Source organism: Oratosquilla oratoria, chromosome 6, assembly GCF_046742065.1.
Source record: "Oratosquilla oratoria isolate Oo_2021 chromosome 6, ASM4674206v1, whole genome shotgun sequence".
Classification (NCBI taxonomy): Eukaryota; Metazoa; Arthropoda; class Malacostraca; order Stomatopoda; family Squillidae; genus Oratosquilla; species Oratosquilla oratoria.
The window spans coordinates 68,747,830-68,764,816 of NC_134782.1; the positions used below are offsets into that span (position 1 = coordinate 68,747,830).

General features: G+C 35.9%; 1 protein-coding gene across 6 annotated transcripts; it reads right to left on the reverse strand.

The window, feature by feature from the left end:
* LOC143026571 (HIG1 domain family member 1C-like) lies at nucleotides 1-16,286 on the reverse strand. 6 transcript variants are annotated; one of them, XM_076187186.1, is made up of 3 exons: nucleotides 16,226-16,286; nucleotides 11,702-11,782; nucleotides 1-1,716 (listed from the first exon to the last, which is right to left on the reverse strand). In XM_076187186.1, exons 1-3 carry the CDS (start codon nucleotides 16,269-16,271, stop codon nucleotides 1,517-1,519), a joined length of 327 nt encoding a protein of 108 aa, XP_076043301.1. In that variant the 5' UTR covers nucleotides 16,272-16,286; the 3' UTR covers nucleotides 1-1,516. The 6 variants fall into 6 exon arrangements, with proteins under 6 accessions (XP_076043301.1, XP_076043303.1, XP_076043304.1 ...); XM_076187188.1 differs by lacking the exon at nucleotides 16,226-16,286 and adding an exon at nucleotides 15,707-15,843; XM_076187189.1 differs by lacking the exon at nucleotides 16,226-16,286 and adding an exon at nucleotides 15,735-15,803.
* Between the last annotated feature and the right edge of the window lie 701 nt (nucleotides 16,287-16,987).

Sequence of the window (16,987 nt, forward strand, 5' to 3'; positions counted from 1 at the left end):
ACATCTTATAATTTTATTTCTAGCTTTCTCACCAATTCAAGAATTTCTGACACTGATAACAGCAAACTGGAAATGCTTGAATTTGTGTATTTACAGAGCTTTTATTTAAATCATGATTGCAAGAAGAGGATTGGACTGTTTGTACATATTACAGTGTTCTACCTCACTGTAATGTACAGGAGGATACCTACAGTTGTAGGGTACCATCTGTCTCCATTTATTAAGTTTGGCTTAAAATTCATTTATGCTTTGTATGATCATGAAGTAAAAATTCAAACTTATAGGCCCTTCATAAATCAAGTGCCTCATTAATAGACATTCACACTATAACCACTTTTCAATGCACACTTTATACAAATATTTCCACACATTCATCTAATTTATACATTTACTACAATAATTTACTTTTCTAAATAAGTATCACCTGTTACAACACAGCTTACATTGTGATATAACTTAAGATAAAAAATTTAATAAAATTAAAGCTTGGCAGAATAACTGGACCCCATAAAAGTAGCTACTTTCCAGTATGCTACGATTAGGCAAATACACTATAAGCTTTTGTTAATGAAAGTTTCCTAATTGTATTTACCCGATTCCAATACACAAGAAATTAGCTATTCATGGGGTCCCATCTCTTTTTCAATCAACCAAACTTTCCTTTAGATTTATGACTTTAGATTGGACTAAGTTTTCTTTTAGGTAACTTTACAAGTTGATACATCTTTATGGAAAACAATTTTTATTTTATTTCCTCCAATCATGCAGTCTTTTTCAGTTTGTTGTTATGACCATGTTTGTTGTTATGACCTCCTCCCCCAAATCAAGAGATCTTCTCTAGTTTTATCCACTTCTTCCATGGACCTGAACACAAGAATCATCTAATCTCTTCCTCTGTTTTCTGATAGCAGGTCCAATGCATATACCTCTCCATACAATTTATCTGCTAGAGATCTCAATCTGTTTTAAGTTCTTTATATCCTGATCTCATTAATATTCCTCATTTTACATAGAGACCACAAAATAGTTGTGCAATTTATCTGGGGCAGATTATGCTAATCTGCTCCAGATTTGGATAGTTCAAAGTTTCTTTCCAAAGACATCAATGAGAGAGCCCAAGGACTACTGTCAGCCATTGTGGGGTTGCAGGTTTCCAGTCATTGAAACTTTAGGCAACAATTATTTTATATTCATATTTTCAAGGTAAATCCAGTCTTTAGCTATCATGCTGACTAGGGGCACTAGTTTGTAATCTAAGTATTTCTACTTACTTTACCCTTGTAAATTAGTACCACAATAACCCTCTTCAATCCTTACTACTTTCTTTATCAACATGCTTCATGTTTAACATAGGCTAACTTCATATAAAATGTAGCCAATTTGAGCTACAACCAGATGAGACCTATACCTTCCAGGCATGTACTTCTTACTCCACATTCCTGAACTACAAAAACCTTACCAGATCCACATAAGCTGACAAAATACTGTACTGGTGAACCTATGACTGTTCTGATCCTTATGATTTATCTGATCCACTTGAAAACTTGGGATATACATATTCCTTGAACATGTTGTATGCTACCCCTAATGTTAAACATGTCACTACAAAGCCTTGGGCACCAACACGCATGTGAATGAGGTACACTGAAGTCTTGCTTTTACGATGTCGGAAGTTGTAGAAGCCATAGCCCACAAGGCCCACCAGTCCCACCAATCCTGTGAAAAGATTTTTTTTTTTCAGATCTATATTAAGAACTAACTAATCACTCTCATTAATGCACAATGAAGATAAATTACCAATACAAGAGAGGGAGGCAGAGAGAGGTAAGGAAAAGGAGAGGGAAAAGAGAGGGAAAAGTTCAGAAGTGAAAGAGAAGAGAAGTAGAGTAAAGGGAGAACAAAGGGAGAGGAGCAGGAGAGAAAAAGGAGGAGAGAGGAAGAAGAAAAAGAAAAGGGAAGAGAAAGGCAAGGGAGAAGAAAAAGAAAGGGGAAGAGGAAGAAGAGAAAGGAAGCAATAAAGGAGTTGAGAAAGAAGAAAGAAAAGGGGGAGAAACAGAAGGATAAGATGAGAATCTGAATAGGAGAAAAGAGAAGAACAAGAAGAGAAAAAGAATGAAGGAGGTAGGAGGGAGGGAAGGTGTAAGAGAGACAATGGGAGGGAGGGAGGAAGGAGGGAGAGAGGGAGGAAGTGAAAGACAGATTTTCACTGGTGATGGAATTTTTCTTGGGTTGTTCAAAATGCTTCATGGGTAGTGAATGGGTTTAATTTTAAGTTTGATGACTTTTCATTATACTGAACATTTTTTTTTTTTTTTTGTTCTCTTATAAGATACAACTAGGTAAATACAACTAGGTAAACAACACATAAAAAGGGGATAGATTGCATTGATAGAAGAGATCTGATTAAAGATGGAAGGAGGAATCTAAGAGGTCATGGGAATAGATTAAGAAAGACCACATGTCGAAAGGATACGAAGAAATACAGTTTTCCATATAAATGAATATGTGAAATAGCTTTGAAGGTGATATAGCCCAAGCTCAAACAATACACAAGTTCTAATCTACATATGATAACTGGAAATCTAGGATATAGATTAAGTTGGATCTGTACGTGAATTCGAGTCTAGGCATGTTAGAAAATTAGAGAATAGGAGACAGGACCAACAAGCATTGCTCCTTTCCTTTATACAACAGTTAGGTAAATACAACCTAATCTTACTACAGATAAATAAAAATTGACTATCAAACACTCACAAGTGCTCAACCTTCTACATGAACACAACATACATATAACACCCAAGAACCCAAACTATTTTAAAAGTATATAAATGGAAAACTGAAAAACAAACAAGAAATAGAACAACTGCGCCAAGATAAAAAGGAATATACAGAAGAACTGGAAATGGCTGAAATTATGATCAACCACTTCAGATCAATATTCACAATAGAAAACTCACCTAACAGTGTAGATAGAGAGAGAGAATTATCCCCAGCAATGAAAGAAATAAATGTAACTCAAAAAGAAATCAGTGACCAAATTAAAACCCTTGATGTCAGAAAATCACATGGCCCTGACGGAATTGCAAACTGGATACTGAAAGAATGTATGGAAGAATTAACTGACAAAATATATATAATTAAATTCTCACTTACAGAAGGAAAAGTGCCATTGGACTGAAAGAAGGCAAACATTGTACCAATTTATAAGGGAGGTGATAAGGAAGATCCATCTAACTACAGACTGGTCTCACTAACAAGCACAATAGAAAAAATTTGTGAAAGAGTTGTCAAAAACAGATGGGTTAAATACCTGGAAGAAAAATCTATACTGAACCCAAATCAATTTGGATTCAGACAAGGGAGATCATGTACAACAAATTTGATCTGCTTTTACTCAAGATTAGAAGACATAATACAAGAAAGAGATGGATGGGCAGACAGTGCTTTTCTGGACCTGCAAAAGGCATTTGATAAGGTACCTCCTAGGAAACTAATAAATAAGATAGAGTCAAAAGGTGGCATCAGAGGAAAATTATTGGAATGGATGAAAGACTCCCTGATTGGGAGGAAAATGAGAGTTGTAATTAGAGAAAAATTCTCCAACTGGGAAGAAGTAAAAAGCAGTGTCACGCAAGGATCAGTACTGGCCCCGATCATGTTCACTGTATACATTAATGACATGAAGGCGTGGAGTGCTATATGAATTTCTTTGCAGATAATGCAAAATTACTAAAGAGGGTAAAAACAGAAGAGGACTGCAACTCATTGCAACAAGATCTGGAATTGGACTCAAAAGTGGGAAGTAAAATTTAATATAAAGAAATGCAGTATAATGGAATTTGGAAAGAGTAAAAACAGAATATCAAAAGATTACAGAATTGGGGAAGAAAAAATAAAAAAAGCAAACTCTGAAAAAGATCTTGGAGTGATGATTGGAAAGGACATGAAACCAGATAAGCATATAAATAAAATATTCGGAGAAACCTACAACTTATTGAGGTCAATCAAAGTGGCATTTGCTTATATGGATGAAGAAATTATAAGAAAATACTGACTACACTAATAAGACCAAAACTTGAGTACGCAGCATCACTTTGGACACCCAGTACCAAAAAGAATATTAAGAAACTAAAAAGATTACAAAGAGCGACAACCAAACTAGCACCGACTCTTGCCGAATTAACATATGAGCAAAGACTGTCCAAATTGAATCTACCAACTCTGGAACAAAGAGAAAGTGGAGATTTGCTGACTATCTACAGAATAATGAAAGGAATGGAAGTTTTAGACAGGAACAACTTATTAGTGTGGGACAACGGTAAAACAAGAGGACATGGAAAAAAAATTAACCCATTAAACTCCGATGACAAGATGTCTTGTCATTTGGTCAAATAAAACAAAAAATCATAAAACACCAAAGTGTTTGATCAAACACTTTGGTGTTTTATGATTTTTTGTTTTATTTGACCAAATGACAAGACATCTTGTCATCGGAGTTTAATGGGTTAAAAAGGATAGTTATAGAAAAAAATTGAAAAGGAACAATTTCCCACAGAGCAATAAATACATGGAACAAATTAGACAACAAAACAGTATGTGCAAACACTATACAAGATTTCAAGATAAAACTTGATGCTGAGAGATACAAAGACGGGTCACCACGAGCATAGCTCCCCTCCTGTATATTACATCTAGGTAAATACTTATACAATAATGAAAACTGACACCACAAATAGCAACACCATCATACACTGATTACACAACAATAAGAGGTAACAACACAAGACACACAGGTATATCCATAACACTAGTACACCACAGCATATCATTCTCCAGCTAAACAAGACACCAGACATTCGATCACAGACACCATTGCTGAAATAATCACAATCCAAACACAAATAATGAAAACGACCTACACTATCACAAACATATAAATCCCACCACCTACATGAACCCCACAGGGTTTCATACCACAACTGCAACCACTCAACTCAATAACTACAGATTGGCAGGTGATCTGAATGCACATCATCCAATCTGGCTTAACCACAAACAGCAGATTAAAGATACCATGACAGCCATAATCTCAAGGCATATACAAATAAAGAAAACAACTAACATCACAAATATCTTCACATCACCCACATCATCAGCCTTTAGAGGCTACACACCTGAATTCTGAAAACTAAACTCTCAAACGACATGCTCGCATGTGATGTGAATGCACATCCCTAATCTGGCATAGCACACAAACAGCAGACATGAATTTGAGACTAGGTATGATAAATTAGAATGAAAGACAAGATCCCATGACTGTTGTTCCTTTCCTGTATTACAAGTGGATAAACACAGATTACTGGAGAAATACCCCAACTAAGTTCTAGCAACCACCCCATAAGGGAACCCCCTCAATATTCTTACAAACACAAACATGAGAACATACATGACCTTCCTTCAGACAAACTTGTTCTAAGTAAGTCCCCATAGAACTAGACGATAAAACACAACATACACATGAAAGGACACTCATAACCTATAACAACAACAACAACCTCATCATCTTCATAATCTATTTCTATATAGAGGTGGAAAGCCTCTCATGATCCAACCAACTGCAATACACATTTTTAATTAACATAAGGGGGCAACCAAGGATGAAATGAATGGATGGGGTAAAAGGGGCATTGGTAAAGAAGGGAATGTCTGTTGAGGGAGGAAGGGAGAAGACAGAAGATAGGGGTGAGTGGTGATGTGATGCATGAGGGCGAGTGGGTGGGGGATGGGGAGCTGAGGGAGTATGTGTGAATGATATTTTGATGCAGCCCAAAGGGATTTCTCCTTGTCTTTTCCATTTCTGCATGAGGGGATGGAGAGGGGAGGTCGCTGATTAAATGAAGCAGCCTTGCAGTGGATGTGCTGTGACTTGCTACATTACTTCTGACCCCAGGCAGTGGGTGAGATGCTGGGATGACCCATCATCCAGAAGGAGCCAAGATAGGAGGGAGGGGGGGGGGGTGAATGGGAGTGGAGTATGTGGGGATGGAATGGGTGGGAGTGGATTTAATGCTTTTATTTTTGGCTACCTCCCTTGTAAGGGTGGAAAAAGCCACTGGTATATATGTGTATTTACCTAGTTGTATTTACCTAGTTGTATTTTACGGGAAGGGGAGCTATGCTCGTGGGGTCCCGTCTTCATATCTCATTTTATCTAAACTATTTTTAAATTCATGTATTGTTTTTGCACACACCACTTTCTCATCTAACTTGTTCCAACTGTCTATTGCTCTGTGAGGAAAGCTGTTCTTTTTCAAATCTCTTCTATAGCTGTCTTTTTTTATTTTCTTTCCGTGTCCTCTTGTATTTCTGTCATCCCATTTTATCAGATTCTCTCTATCAGTAATTTCTATGCCTTTCATGATTCTGTAAATAGCTATCAAATCTCCTCTCTCTCTTCTTTGCTCTAGTGTCTGTAGTTTAAGTTTTTGTAGTCTCTCTTCATATGATAGTTTTGAGAGTGTTGGTGCCAGTTTTGTGATTGCTCTTTGTATTCTTTCAAGTTTTTTTATACATTTTTTTGTACTTGGTGACCATATCGTTGCTGCATATTCCAATCTTGGTCTTATCAGGGTGATTAGGATTTTCCTCACCATTTCTTCATCCAGGTATGTAAATGCCACTTTGATTGTTCTTATTAAATTATAAGTTTCTCCAAAAATCTTATTTATATGTTTCTCAGGTGACATATTATTCATAACAATGACTCCCAGGTCCTTCTCATTTTCTACTTTTTTTATTCCTTCTTCTCCCAAATTATATGATCCTGTTATTCTATTTTTGCTTTTTCCAAATTCCATTATACTACACTTTTTTGTATTGAACTCCATCTCCCACTTCCTACTCCATTCTTGTACTTTATTTAGATCTCTCTGTAGTGATTCACAATCTTCTTCAGTTTTCACTCTTTTCAGTAATTTTGCATCATCTGCAAAGAAGCTCATATAGCTTTCAATTCCTTCATCCATATCATTAATATATATAGCAAACATTATTGGGGCCAGAACTGTTCCCTGCGGGACACCGCTTATTACTTCATTCCATTTTGAGTGCTGATCTCTTATCACTACTCTCATTTTTCTTTCTTGCAAAAAGTCTTCCATCCAATTTAGCAATTTACCTTGTATTCCTCCTTCATATTCTAATTTCTTAAGCAACTTCTTATGTGGTACTTTGTCAAAAGCTTTTTTTAGGTCTAGAAATGCACAATCAGCCCATCCATCTCTTTCTTGTATTATATCTATTAGCCTTGAATAGAAACATATTAAATTGGTGACGCATGATCGTCCTTGTCTGAATCCAAATTGCCTTGGATTTAGTACGTTGTTTTTTTCCAAGTATTTTACCCATCTACTTTTGATAATTCTTTCACAAATTTTTGCTATTGTACTTGTTAGAGAGACTGGTCTATAGTTGGTAGGTTCTTCTTTATTTCCTCCTTTATATATAGGTACTATATTTGCTTTTTTCCAATCTTCTGGAACTTTTCCTTCTTTTAAGGAACTGCTTATTATGCTATGTATTTTGTCTGCCAGTTCATTCCTGCATTCTTTCAGAATCCAGTTTGCTATTTCATCTGGCCCATGCGATTTTCTGACATCAAAATTACCCAAGTGTGTCAATATTTCATTCTTTGTTACTTCTATTTCTTCCATAGGGGGGACTTTTTCTTTCCACTCAATCTCTTCAGGTTGTATATTTTCCCTTGTAAACACTGATTTAAAATGTTTGTTCATAATTTCTGCCATTTCCATTTCCTCAGTGTATTCAACTCCTCCTTGTCTTAATTTCTCTAAGTCTTGTTTGTTTTTCAGTTTATTGTTTACAAATCTGTAGAATAGTTTTGGTTGATCTTTACACTTTTCTATAACATCTTTTTCATATTTTCTTTTTTTCTCTCTGCACTTTTGTACATATTCATTTCTATAACCAGTATATATTTTCCATTTTTCAGGTCTTCTGTCTTTTTTCCATCTGTTCCAGGCTTTGTCTCTTTTGTCTTTTAACTCCCTACAACTTTTGTTGTACCAGCATTTTACATATTCTTTTTCTTGTTTTTGTCTTGGGACATACTTTTCCACTCCTTTTTTGTAAATTTTTGTCAAAATATTCCATTTCTCTTCCACTGTTGTTTCTTCTTTGTATATTTCTTCCCAGTTTTCTTGTTGGAAGAATTCTCTTATTTTATCAAAGTTTGTTTTTTCATACATCATTCTTCCTTTTCTATATTGTTCATTTCTTTTCATATATTTTTCTTCATTAAGTTCCAGTTCAATCAATATGTGGTCACTTTTACCTAGTGGTGTTTTATATTCAATCTTGTCCACTATTCTAGGTTCAGATGTAATTATTAAGTCTAGCCTCGATGGTTCTTCTTCATTTCTATACCTAGTGTTCTCTTGTATCCATTGTGTCATTGAATGGTCAGTAATCATCTCAAGTAGAGCATTTCCCCATGAGTCATCACCACTCTTTACTGTCATTTCTTCCCAGCAGATTTCTTTGCAATTAAAGTCGCCCATCATAACTATTCTTCCTCCGTCTTCCATTATTTTAGTTAATGCTATCTTTGTGTCCTCTAACATACTTTTATGTTCACTCTCCTCCCATGAGGCTGTTTTCGGAGGCACATAATTGATCACAAATTTTCTGCTCTTCTTATCTCTGTCTTCCACTTCTATCATAATCATCTCTACTGTATTCTTTCCATATATGACACCTTTCACGTTTATATCCTTCTTAGTCAGGAACATAACTCCACCCCCTTGCTTTTTCTCTCTGTTTCTAATCCAATAATTGTATGTATCATGTCCTACACTGTTGGGTGGTAGTGGGCCTTTTAATTTTGTTTCTACAATTCCCATTATGTCCGGTTCTTTTTCTTTCAAATAATCATTCAGCTCATTCAATCCTGTTATTAATCCATCTATATTTGTGTAAGACACTCTTAGTTTTCTGCCACTTCCATTGTGTTCTCTGTTTCCCTTATGTTTTTCTTTTGTATGTCGAACTTCCTTAGTTTCATGTTCACTACTCTCCAATAGAATCTCTCTTTCTCTGACTCCGTTCTGTTCTCGTTTTTTGTCTTAGCTTCCAGTCTTTTCTGCTTTTCTGCCTCTCTTTCCTCTTTATTCATTTCTCTTTTTATCCATATCTTTTTATATTGATCATTTGTTGCTAGTTTCCCTGTCTTGGATAGAATTTTCTCTGCTGTTGTTTGTGACCTGAATTTAATCTTAATTGGTCTGGTCTTGTCTGTACTATACTTTCCGAGTCTAAATTTCTCTTCGATTTGTTTCATAATTTCTGGTTCATCTTCCTGGACTAATTTTAATAATTGGCTTACTTTTTCATTTTCCTCTTTGATTCTTGTGGTTCTATCTGTGTTGTGTTTCTCTTCCATTCCTAATATAATTATACATTTCTTCTTGTCTGCTAAATTCTCTTACTATATTCTCCTTTTGTCTCATCACTTTAATAACTGAGTCTTCAGTATGTTCTTTCAATTGCTGTTTGACTATGTCAGTGAATGAAACCTTATTTCCTTCTTGAGTTATGCTTCCAATTTTTACTTTCTTTAGCTATTGTTTCTCTGTTTTCTTTACTATTCTTCTTCAATTTCTCATTCTCCCCCTTTACCTCTCTTAACTGTCTTTTTAGTTCTTCTATTTCTTCAGTTAAGTTTTTATTCGCCTTCTCTAGTTCTTCCAATCTTTCAATCCTTTTTAAAATGGAGTTCATATGACCTAACTTACTCTCCAAGTCCTCGATCACCTTATCAACCTTCTTCTCTAGTCTTATCAGTCGGGGGCGGGGCTTGTGTCCCCCCCACTCTCTTTAAATCCCTTGAAAATATTCTCATCACTTTCTGCTGTATTGCTCCTATCTATACTTCTAATCTTTACATTTTTATTAGACATTTGATCATCCAACTCGTCTTGGGGTCGTTTGTTTACCTTACGGCGGCCCGTCAGGGCCATTTCCTACTCCCTCCTCATTTCCTTCCATTTCCCTCAGTAATCCCTCCCCCTCTCCTCTTTCCTTACTTTCCCACTACCTCACGAGCAATTTCCCCCCCCCCCTGCGAATACAAGAAGGCACTTCTCTTTGCGTTGGGTATCCACAATCTTCACTTTTCTTCAGAACGTTCTTCTAAGCCGTCCGTTCGTTGAAGTGTGTGTGTGTGTGTGTGTGTACAAATATATATATATATATATATATATATATATATATATATATATATATATATATATATATATATATATATATACATATATATATATATATATATATATATATATATATATATATATATATGTGGGTGTATATATATACATATACATATATACAGTGGCCGCGAAAAGTTTGGGTGCAAAATTATAGGCGCCCCAACTTTCCCCTAAACTCAAAACATGCGAAAAATACAACTTTCCACCCAAACTTTTCACTATTTTTCAATGCTAGCGGTTGTACCCATATTTAGCCGAGACAATACACACTATTTGGCAACTCTGTTTAGGCGCACTCGATGTCATATGGAGTCAGTTTCTAAACATCTCTCACGGAGAGTAGTCTTTTTTTTGCGGTGGTCTCTGTTTTTGTGCCTTGATATCTCCATAATGGGAAGTGGTAAAGAGCTGGAAGGAGACACAGTTGTTACAATCATAACCCTCTATAAGGAGGGTTATAAGAGTAAAGATATTGCTACTCGTGTGGGAATTGGAGTGCGTCAAGTGCAAAAGTGGACCAAGAAATTTCGAGACGAAGGAAGTGACATCATTCGTAATCCAAAGCATCGCTCTGGTCGGCCAAGGAAGATATCAAATCGTACTTCTACGGTTCTAACTGCCTCCTAATAACCGTAGGAGGCAGTTAGAACCGTAGAAGTACGATTTGATATCTAACAACTGTGTCTCTTTCTAGCTCTTTACCACTTTCCATTATGGAGATATCAAGGCACAAAAACAGAGACCACCGCAAAATAAAGACTACTCTCCGTGAGAGATGTTTAGAAACTGACTCCATATGACATCGAGTGCGCCTAAACAGAGTTGCCAAATAGTGTGTATTGTCTCGGCTAAATACGGGTACAAACGCTAGCATTGAAAAATAGCGAAAAGTTTGGGTGGAAAGTTGTATTTTTCGCATGTTTTGAGTTTAGGGGAAAGTTGGGGCGCCTATAATTTTGCGCCCAAACTTTTCGCGGCTACTGTATATACACACACACATATATATATATACATATATATATATATACATCTATATATATGTATATATATATATATATATACATATATGTGGGTGTATATATATACATATATATATATACATACATACATACATATATATATATATATATATATACACACATATACATACATACATATATATATATATATATATGTATATATATATATATATATATATATATATATATATATATATATATATATATATATATGACTTTGGCTATCTCCCTTGTATGGGAGAAAAAGCCCTTGGTATTTGTATTATTATTACTATTATAAATCATTATCATCTTTATTATTTTTATATTTATCTATTTATTCATCTATTTATTTATTTCATTTTATTTATTATTTTTTTGTCAATCATTTAAATATAATTTTTAAACAATTCTTACCTACAACCATAAAAGGTGCTTCACGCGCTTTGCGAGCAAGACGATCAGAGTGACTTTCACCTTCTGACATTATTGATGTATCTGGAAAGAGAAATATAATGATCACTAACACAATTTTGCAATAATCATTTCTATTCATTTGAGTAAATTGGGTTATGATAGCAAACTCAGATATGATATATGAACTAGAGTAACTTCCTAATGTCTTTTTGTAACAAAATATCAGGAGGCTAAATTTTGGACAACAGAAGAAAACTCTAATCACGGTCTATAAGCAGTTCATTCAGGTCACCATCCAGGACAAGACAATATGCAACCATTACACAGAATGAAATGAATACTTGTTCCTACACTGCCCCACCCTAACCATACACATATAGCATTACAATATTTCTTCCTTAAGTGATTTATGGACTAGTCTGGTGGCTGTTGCCAGTTGCTTGAGAATTGTGGGTCACCTACATGGGAGACCAGGGGCAATGAACTGATTGACTGGCACGAACTTTTATCAATTATAATATTTCCATTATCTCATGACCCACAAGGTGTTGTCTGCCGTGTTGTCACATACTGAATAAAAACATTCAGCATATAACGGAAGCTGTCTGCTACCCTGAGTATGTTAACATGGAATATCTTAAATGCATATTGATTTTCTTCATTAAATGGTAAGTGATATAAGTAATTGTTACACATGTAAAGAAAAGAAGAAACTTGTTAAATGATGTGGCATCTCAGGACAGGTGACGTTGCCCCAGCTCCTGACTAGTAATTTTTGTGTGGTTTTGTAGTAATTACATAGAGAAGCTGAGTGCAGGTCTTCAGGCCGCTTGCAGTCCCTTTATACCAGTCATACATGCAAATATAAAAAATACGGTGTCTCCCCCATTTTCTTTGGAGATGGTTTAGACATGGCAATGCTGCTGGTTTTGCCAGCCACATCCTATGGGTCACCAGATAATGGAAGAAGTATAGTAATGCCTGCAGATGAGGAGTGAGGAATTGGTTCTAGAACATAAAACCAAATAATCAATTGTCTTAGAGATAAAGGATATGGTAGACATATTGAACAAACTCATGAGAAAGATCTTTACAAGTAGCACTGCGTACAGAATCAGAATTTTGTCTTACAGGTTTGGTTTCCCTGTCAACATAGCCCCAGTGACTCCAAGATAAGCATCGCAACCAATTGATGGTTTACTGTAGAAATCATCCAGGTGTTACACATGAACACAAGTGTTTCTTTCCTTGCAGGTCAACCAGTGACTAATCTGGTTGCAGGTCAACTGGTGGCTGGTGAGACTGATGGGTGACTCATGGTTAGTCAGGTTGTAGGTTGATTGGTGGGTGGCCAGGCTGCTGGCCAACTGGTGGCTGGTCAGAAAGTTCAGTTGTAACTACTTCTATGACAGCCACTTGTTTCCCATCCTCTCACATTTTTAGCAGTTCCTTCAAAAGGTGCAACCTTTCGATGAAATCTGCAGAATCTGCCAGTATTGCTTTTCTGGACTTCTGATCCATGCAGTTTTCTTTTAAACAATCCTACATGAAAATAATTCAAAGCTGGCTGAGCAGGTTAGGGGGTCGTTACTTGTGGCAAAGTTGAACCAAGGGCATGGTTTATTAAATTCCATGCTAAAAAGTCCTCTGTGAGGCGCACCATCCTAGCCTTCCAATGGGAGGAGTTTGTGACATTAAACCATATCACACATCACAGATTCTTTCTATATACACCATCCAGGATTATTACTGGTTAAATAGCCATATAGTGTATGTGACCAGTAACCAGCTAAATAACCCCTAGGCCTATTCAGCCATTTACTCTTCCTTTGGAAAAGAATTCTATAATGGTAGGCCTTACATTTGATCCTCAAAAGACCTTCAGCCAACACATTAAAGATCAGATTGAATATCAACAAGAAAATTAACTAACTAATATCCATCACAAGTATGTATTTAAGACAACAAAAAGGAACTAATTACAGCTTCACACAATTCAAAAGAACTTCCATCAACTACGCTTCCAGTCTGATTCTCCATCAATCAATGAAACAAACATGAACCCTTTACAAACAGTGCAAAATACAACATTGAAGGAAGCACCTAATTCACCATAATAGGACACCTCCAGACACTAATATCCTCCTTATAGAATATTATATAAAAATGATAGGTAGAGTTTTATGGTAGAACTTTAAACACCACCCACCCATTGCATTAGATCACAAAAGCACTATGAGCTGAAATTAACTATAAAAAATCAAAGTAATAATTAAGAATCCACACAAAAACATATTTACACTACACTACACCTTAACAGTAAATAATTACACAGACCACTTAACAAGTTTTCAAAGATAGACCACCAAACTCTATACTCTACTAAAAAACCTAACAATCAGCCCCACAAAAAAATTCCTCAAGAAAAACAAAAACCACACTAGCTTACTTGCATTCAGTGCACCATCCAGCAATGTAAACACAGAAAAGGCCTCACCACAAAATCAAAATACCTTACATGAAACCACCACACAGACATAGAGCACCTTATTCTACAATGTCCTATACAAACAATCCATGAGCAACTTATGGACCTACCCAATGGCTGGCACTTGTTTCCTAGGAGCCATGGGTAGATCTGGGGCAATACATATAGCCCAAGCTCAAACAATACCTAAGTTCAAATCTAAATATAATCGGAAATCAAGGATATAGATTAAGTTGGAACCATACATGAATTTGAGGTTAGGTAGGATAAATAATTAGAGAATAGGAGACAAGACCCAATGAGCATTTCTCCTTTTCCTAAATACTACAATTAGGTAACTTAGGTAAATACATGTTAGATTAAAGGTTAGGTTAAGATATTCAAAAGGTAATTCACAGTATTAGAAGTAATTTAGAATGACTATATACATGTGAAAATCTTAAATGTATAAATAATGCATACGGTGAAAACACTTCCCAAACTGAAGGACATTTACCCTCGGGATGTTATCCTTATTGAGGAAACATAAACGTTAAATTTTGCTTTCACTCAATAATGTTGCAAATTATTTATAAAAATGAGAAGTTAAACCTTTGATTGATAAAATAACTAGTTTTCATCATTCTATGAGGAAGTTTTGATCTGAGGTGTTAAACCTTTGATTGATAAAATAACTAGTTTTCATCATTCTATGAGGAAGTTTTGATCTGAGGATCTACTGCAAATTCTTTCCATATTGTGAACAAATAATCCGATAAGTAAACTTTCAAATTTCACTCTTTGGTAAATAATGTTGCTAATAAAGTACAAAAACAGATAAGTATAAAAAAAATTGGGAGCTTCTGAAGAACACAGGTCTTCCCTGAGTTGGGGTCCCTACTCTTAAGTACAAAACTGGGACCCCAATTGTTCAAAATATCTACCTAACCTATCTAAACCTATTTCACTTCTATATCTATTTTATTTTCTTACATGGGACCCTTATTCTTCAAAGGGGCTAAGCTGGGGCCGCTATTGTTCACAAGCCAACGAGGGCATAACTGGGGGGCGCTATTGTTCACAAGGGCAAAACTGGCACCGCTATTGTTCAAAAGGGACAATTTAGGCCCCAGTTCTACAAAAGCTCCAAATATTATATTACTAGGAGTGGCTAATTAGCCAGTTGCCGGCTGTGTATCCAGTAGCCACTGTGAAGGTCGGGGAATTATGCAAGCTCATACTACTCTTAGACTTTGGACCGAAGTTCCAAAGTTGTTGAAGTCACAAATATAAATGTTTCTTAAGTGTCACTCCATGATACCACTAGAAAAGTATGATATAAATTAATAATCATATATTTATCAAAATACGATGTTCAGTGACAGAAACTTTCAATGTAGTTGAATATTCAATCGCTCAACCTAGGGACGTTTGGCCGACCCCTTTAGATAACAATGCTAGTCACCCTAAAAGAAATGACTTGATTAGAGAGAAATAGAAATCTAATTAATACAATTATTATGTATCATTTGCCAAACCTTCTTTTATCGTAGTTGCCTAGCGCACCTGCTCCACTTTTCTGTCACCCAGACGTTTAGCTGAATAAGTGAGTTCGGTGAGTATTTTATATCAGGTATTATGCAACAGTTGCGTTCGAAAGGAACGAAAATAATCATATGATAAATGCAGAATACACTTTTTAGCTGTGTCTACCAAGTGGATAAATTTTGTGTATAACATTTCATTCTCTGTTGCATTGGTTTCCTCGTTTTTAATTGTTATGTAACAACCCAATTAGTCCCGATATGCTTTATTTTTCATCAAATTTTATATCTGAAATGTTTTTTGATTAGTTTGAGTATATGCTATAAGTATGTTTTAATTTTAGAAAAATCCATGGGAAATACAGTTATGACTCCCTAGGATGTCAATGGGAATTAGAGTTTCACTTGAGCATCTCAAGAAAGGGGGCCCGACTGTTCAACCATTTACCTAAACACCTACGGAACATTACAGGTGTTAAAACGGAAGTTTTCAAAAGGGAACTTGACAAATACCTGTCAACCCTACCAGATCAGTCGGGCATCCCAAGTTATACAGCATGACGTCCAGCGAATTCCAACTCCATTATTAATAGACCAGCTGGACTATAAACAACAAACTGAAAGGTGGCGGCTACGCTGTAGCCTTGCCTCAAGTTCCATCGGGGGAGCAACATCCCCTTGAGGCAGAAGCACTTCAAGGTAAATACCCAGGGATTCTCTAGAAGACAAGCACAAGCGTCTTGTAAAGCAGCAGACACGGCAGTCTATAGTTGAATAGTTGGTGCAAAAGAACTGGAAAAACGAACGTTGATTCAACTGGAGATGCGATGGCAAGTAGCAATATTTAGAACGAGGCACCATTGTGGATGGTACACAGATTCTTCTGTAGCTCAAAGCATTCTGAGAAGTTCAATAAGGGTAAAAATGTTTGAATCAGTTGAACCCATCACAAATGACTTTGATAATAAAATATATGTCCACGTATATGTACTATAGAATAAATATCTAACCACAAATTATAAATTCATGTGTCACCATACAATGTACAGGCGCACACGAGGAGATATACGTGTGTGTATAATTAGGGGAGTAGTATTGGGACATGGCATGAATAGGGAGGAGCGAATGAAAGACAAACAACTCAGGGAAGAAGCAAAGCTTAGGAACAAAAGCAAGGAACAAGAATCGGGAAACTTCATTGTAGTGAGGGGCGACCCTCGGAACCGGCACCTGCTGAAACTGAAAAGGAGGGACAGAATTATAAAGACCATGACA

Bases quoted from the DNA above. Each gene is read 5' to 3' on its own strand.
- LOC143026571 (XM_076187186.1), bottom strand. From the start codon at position 16,271: ATGCTGTATAACTTGGGATGCCCGACTGATCTGGTAGGGTTGACAG. The intron at 11,783-16,225 runs GTATTTGTCAAG...TTCTCTTTCCAG, and splicing joins TGATCTGGTAGGGTTGACAG to ATACATCAATAATGTCAGAA. The intron at 1,717-11,701 runs GTAAGAATTGTT...ATCTTTTCACAG, and splicing joins AGCACCTTTTATGGTTGTAG to GATTGGTGGGACTGGTGGGC.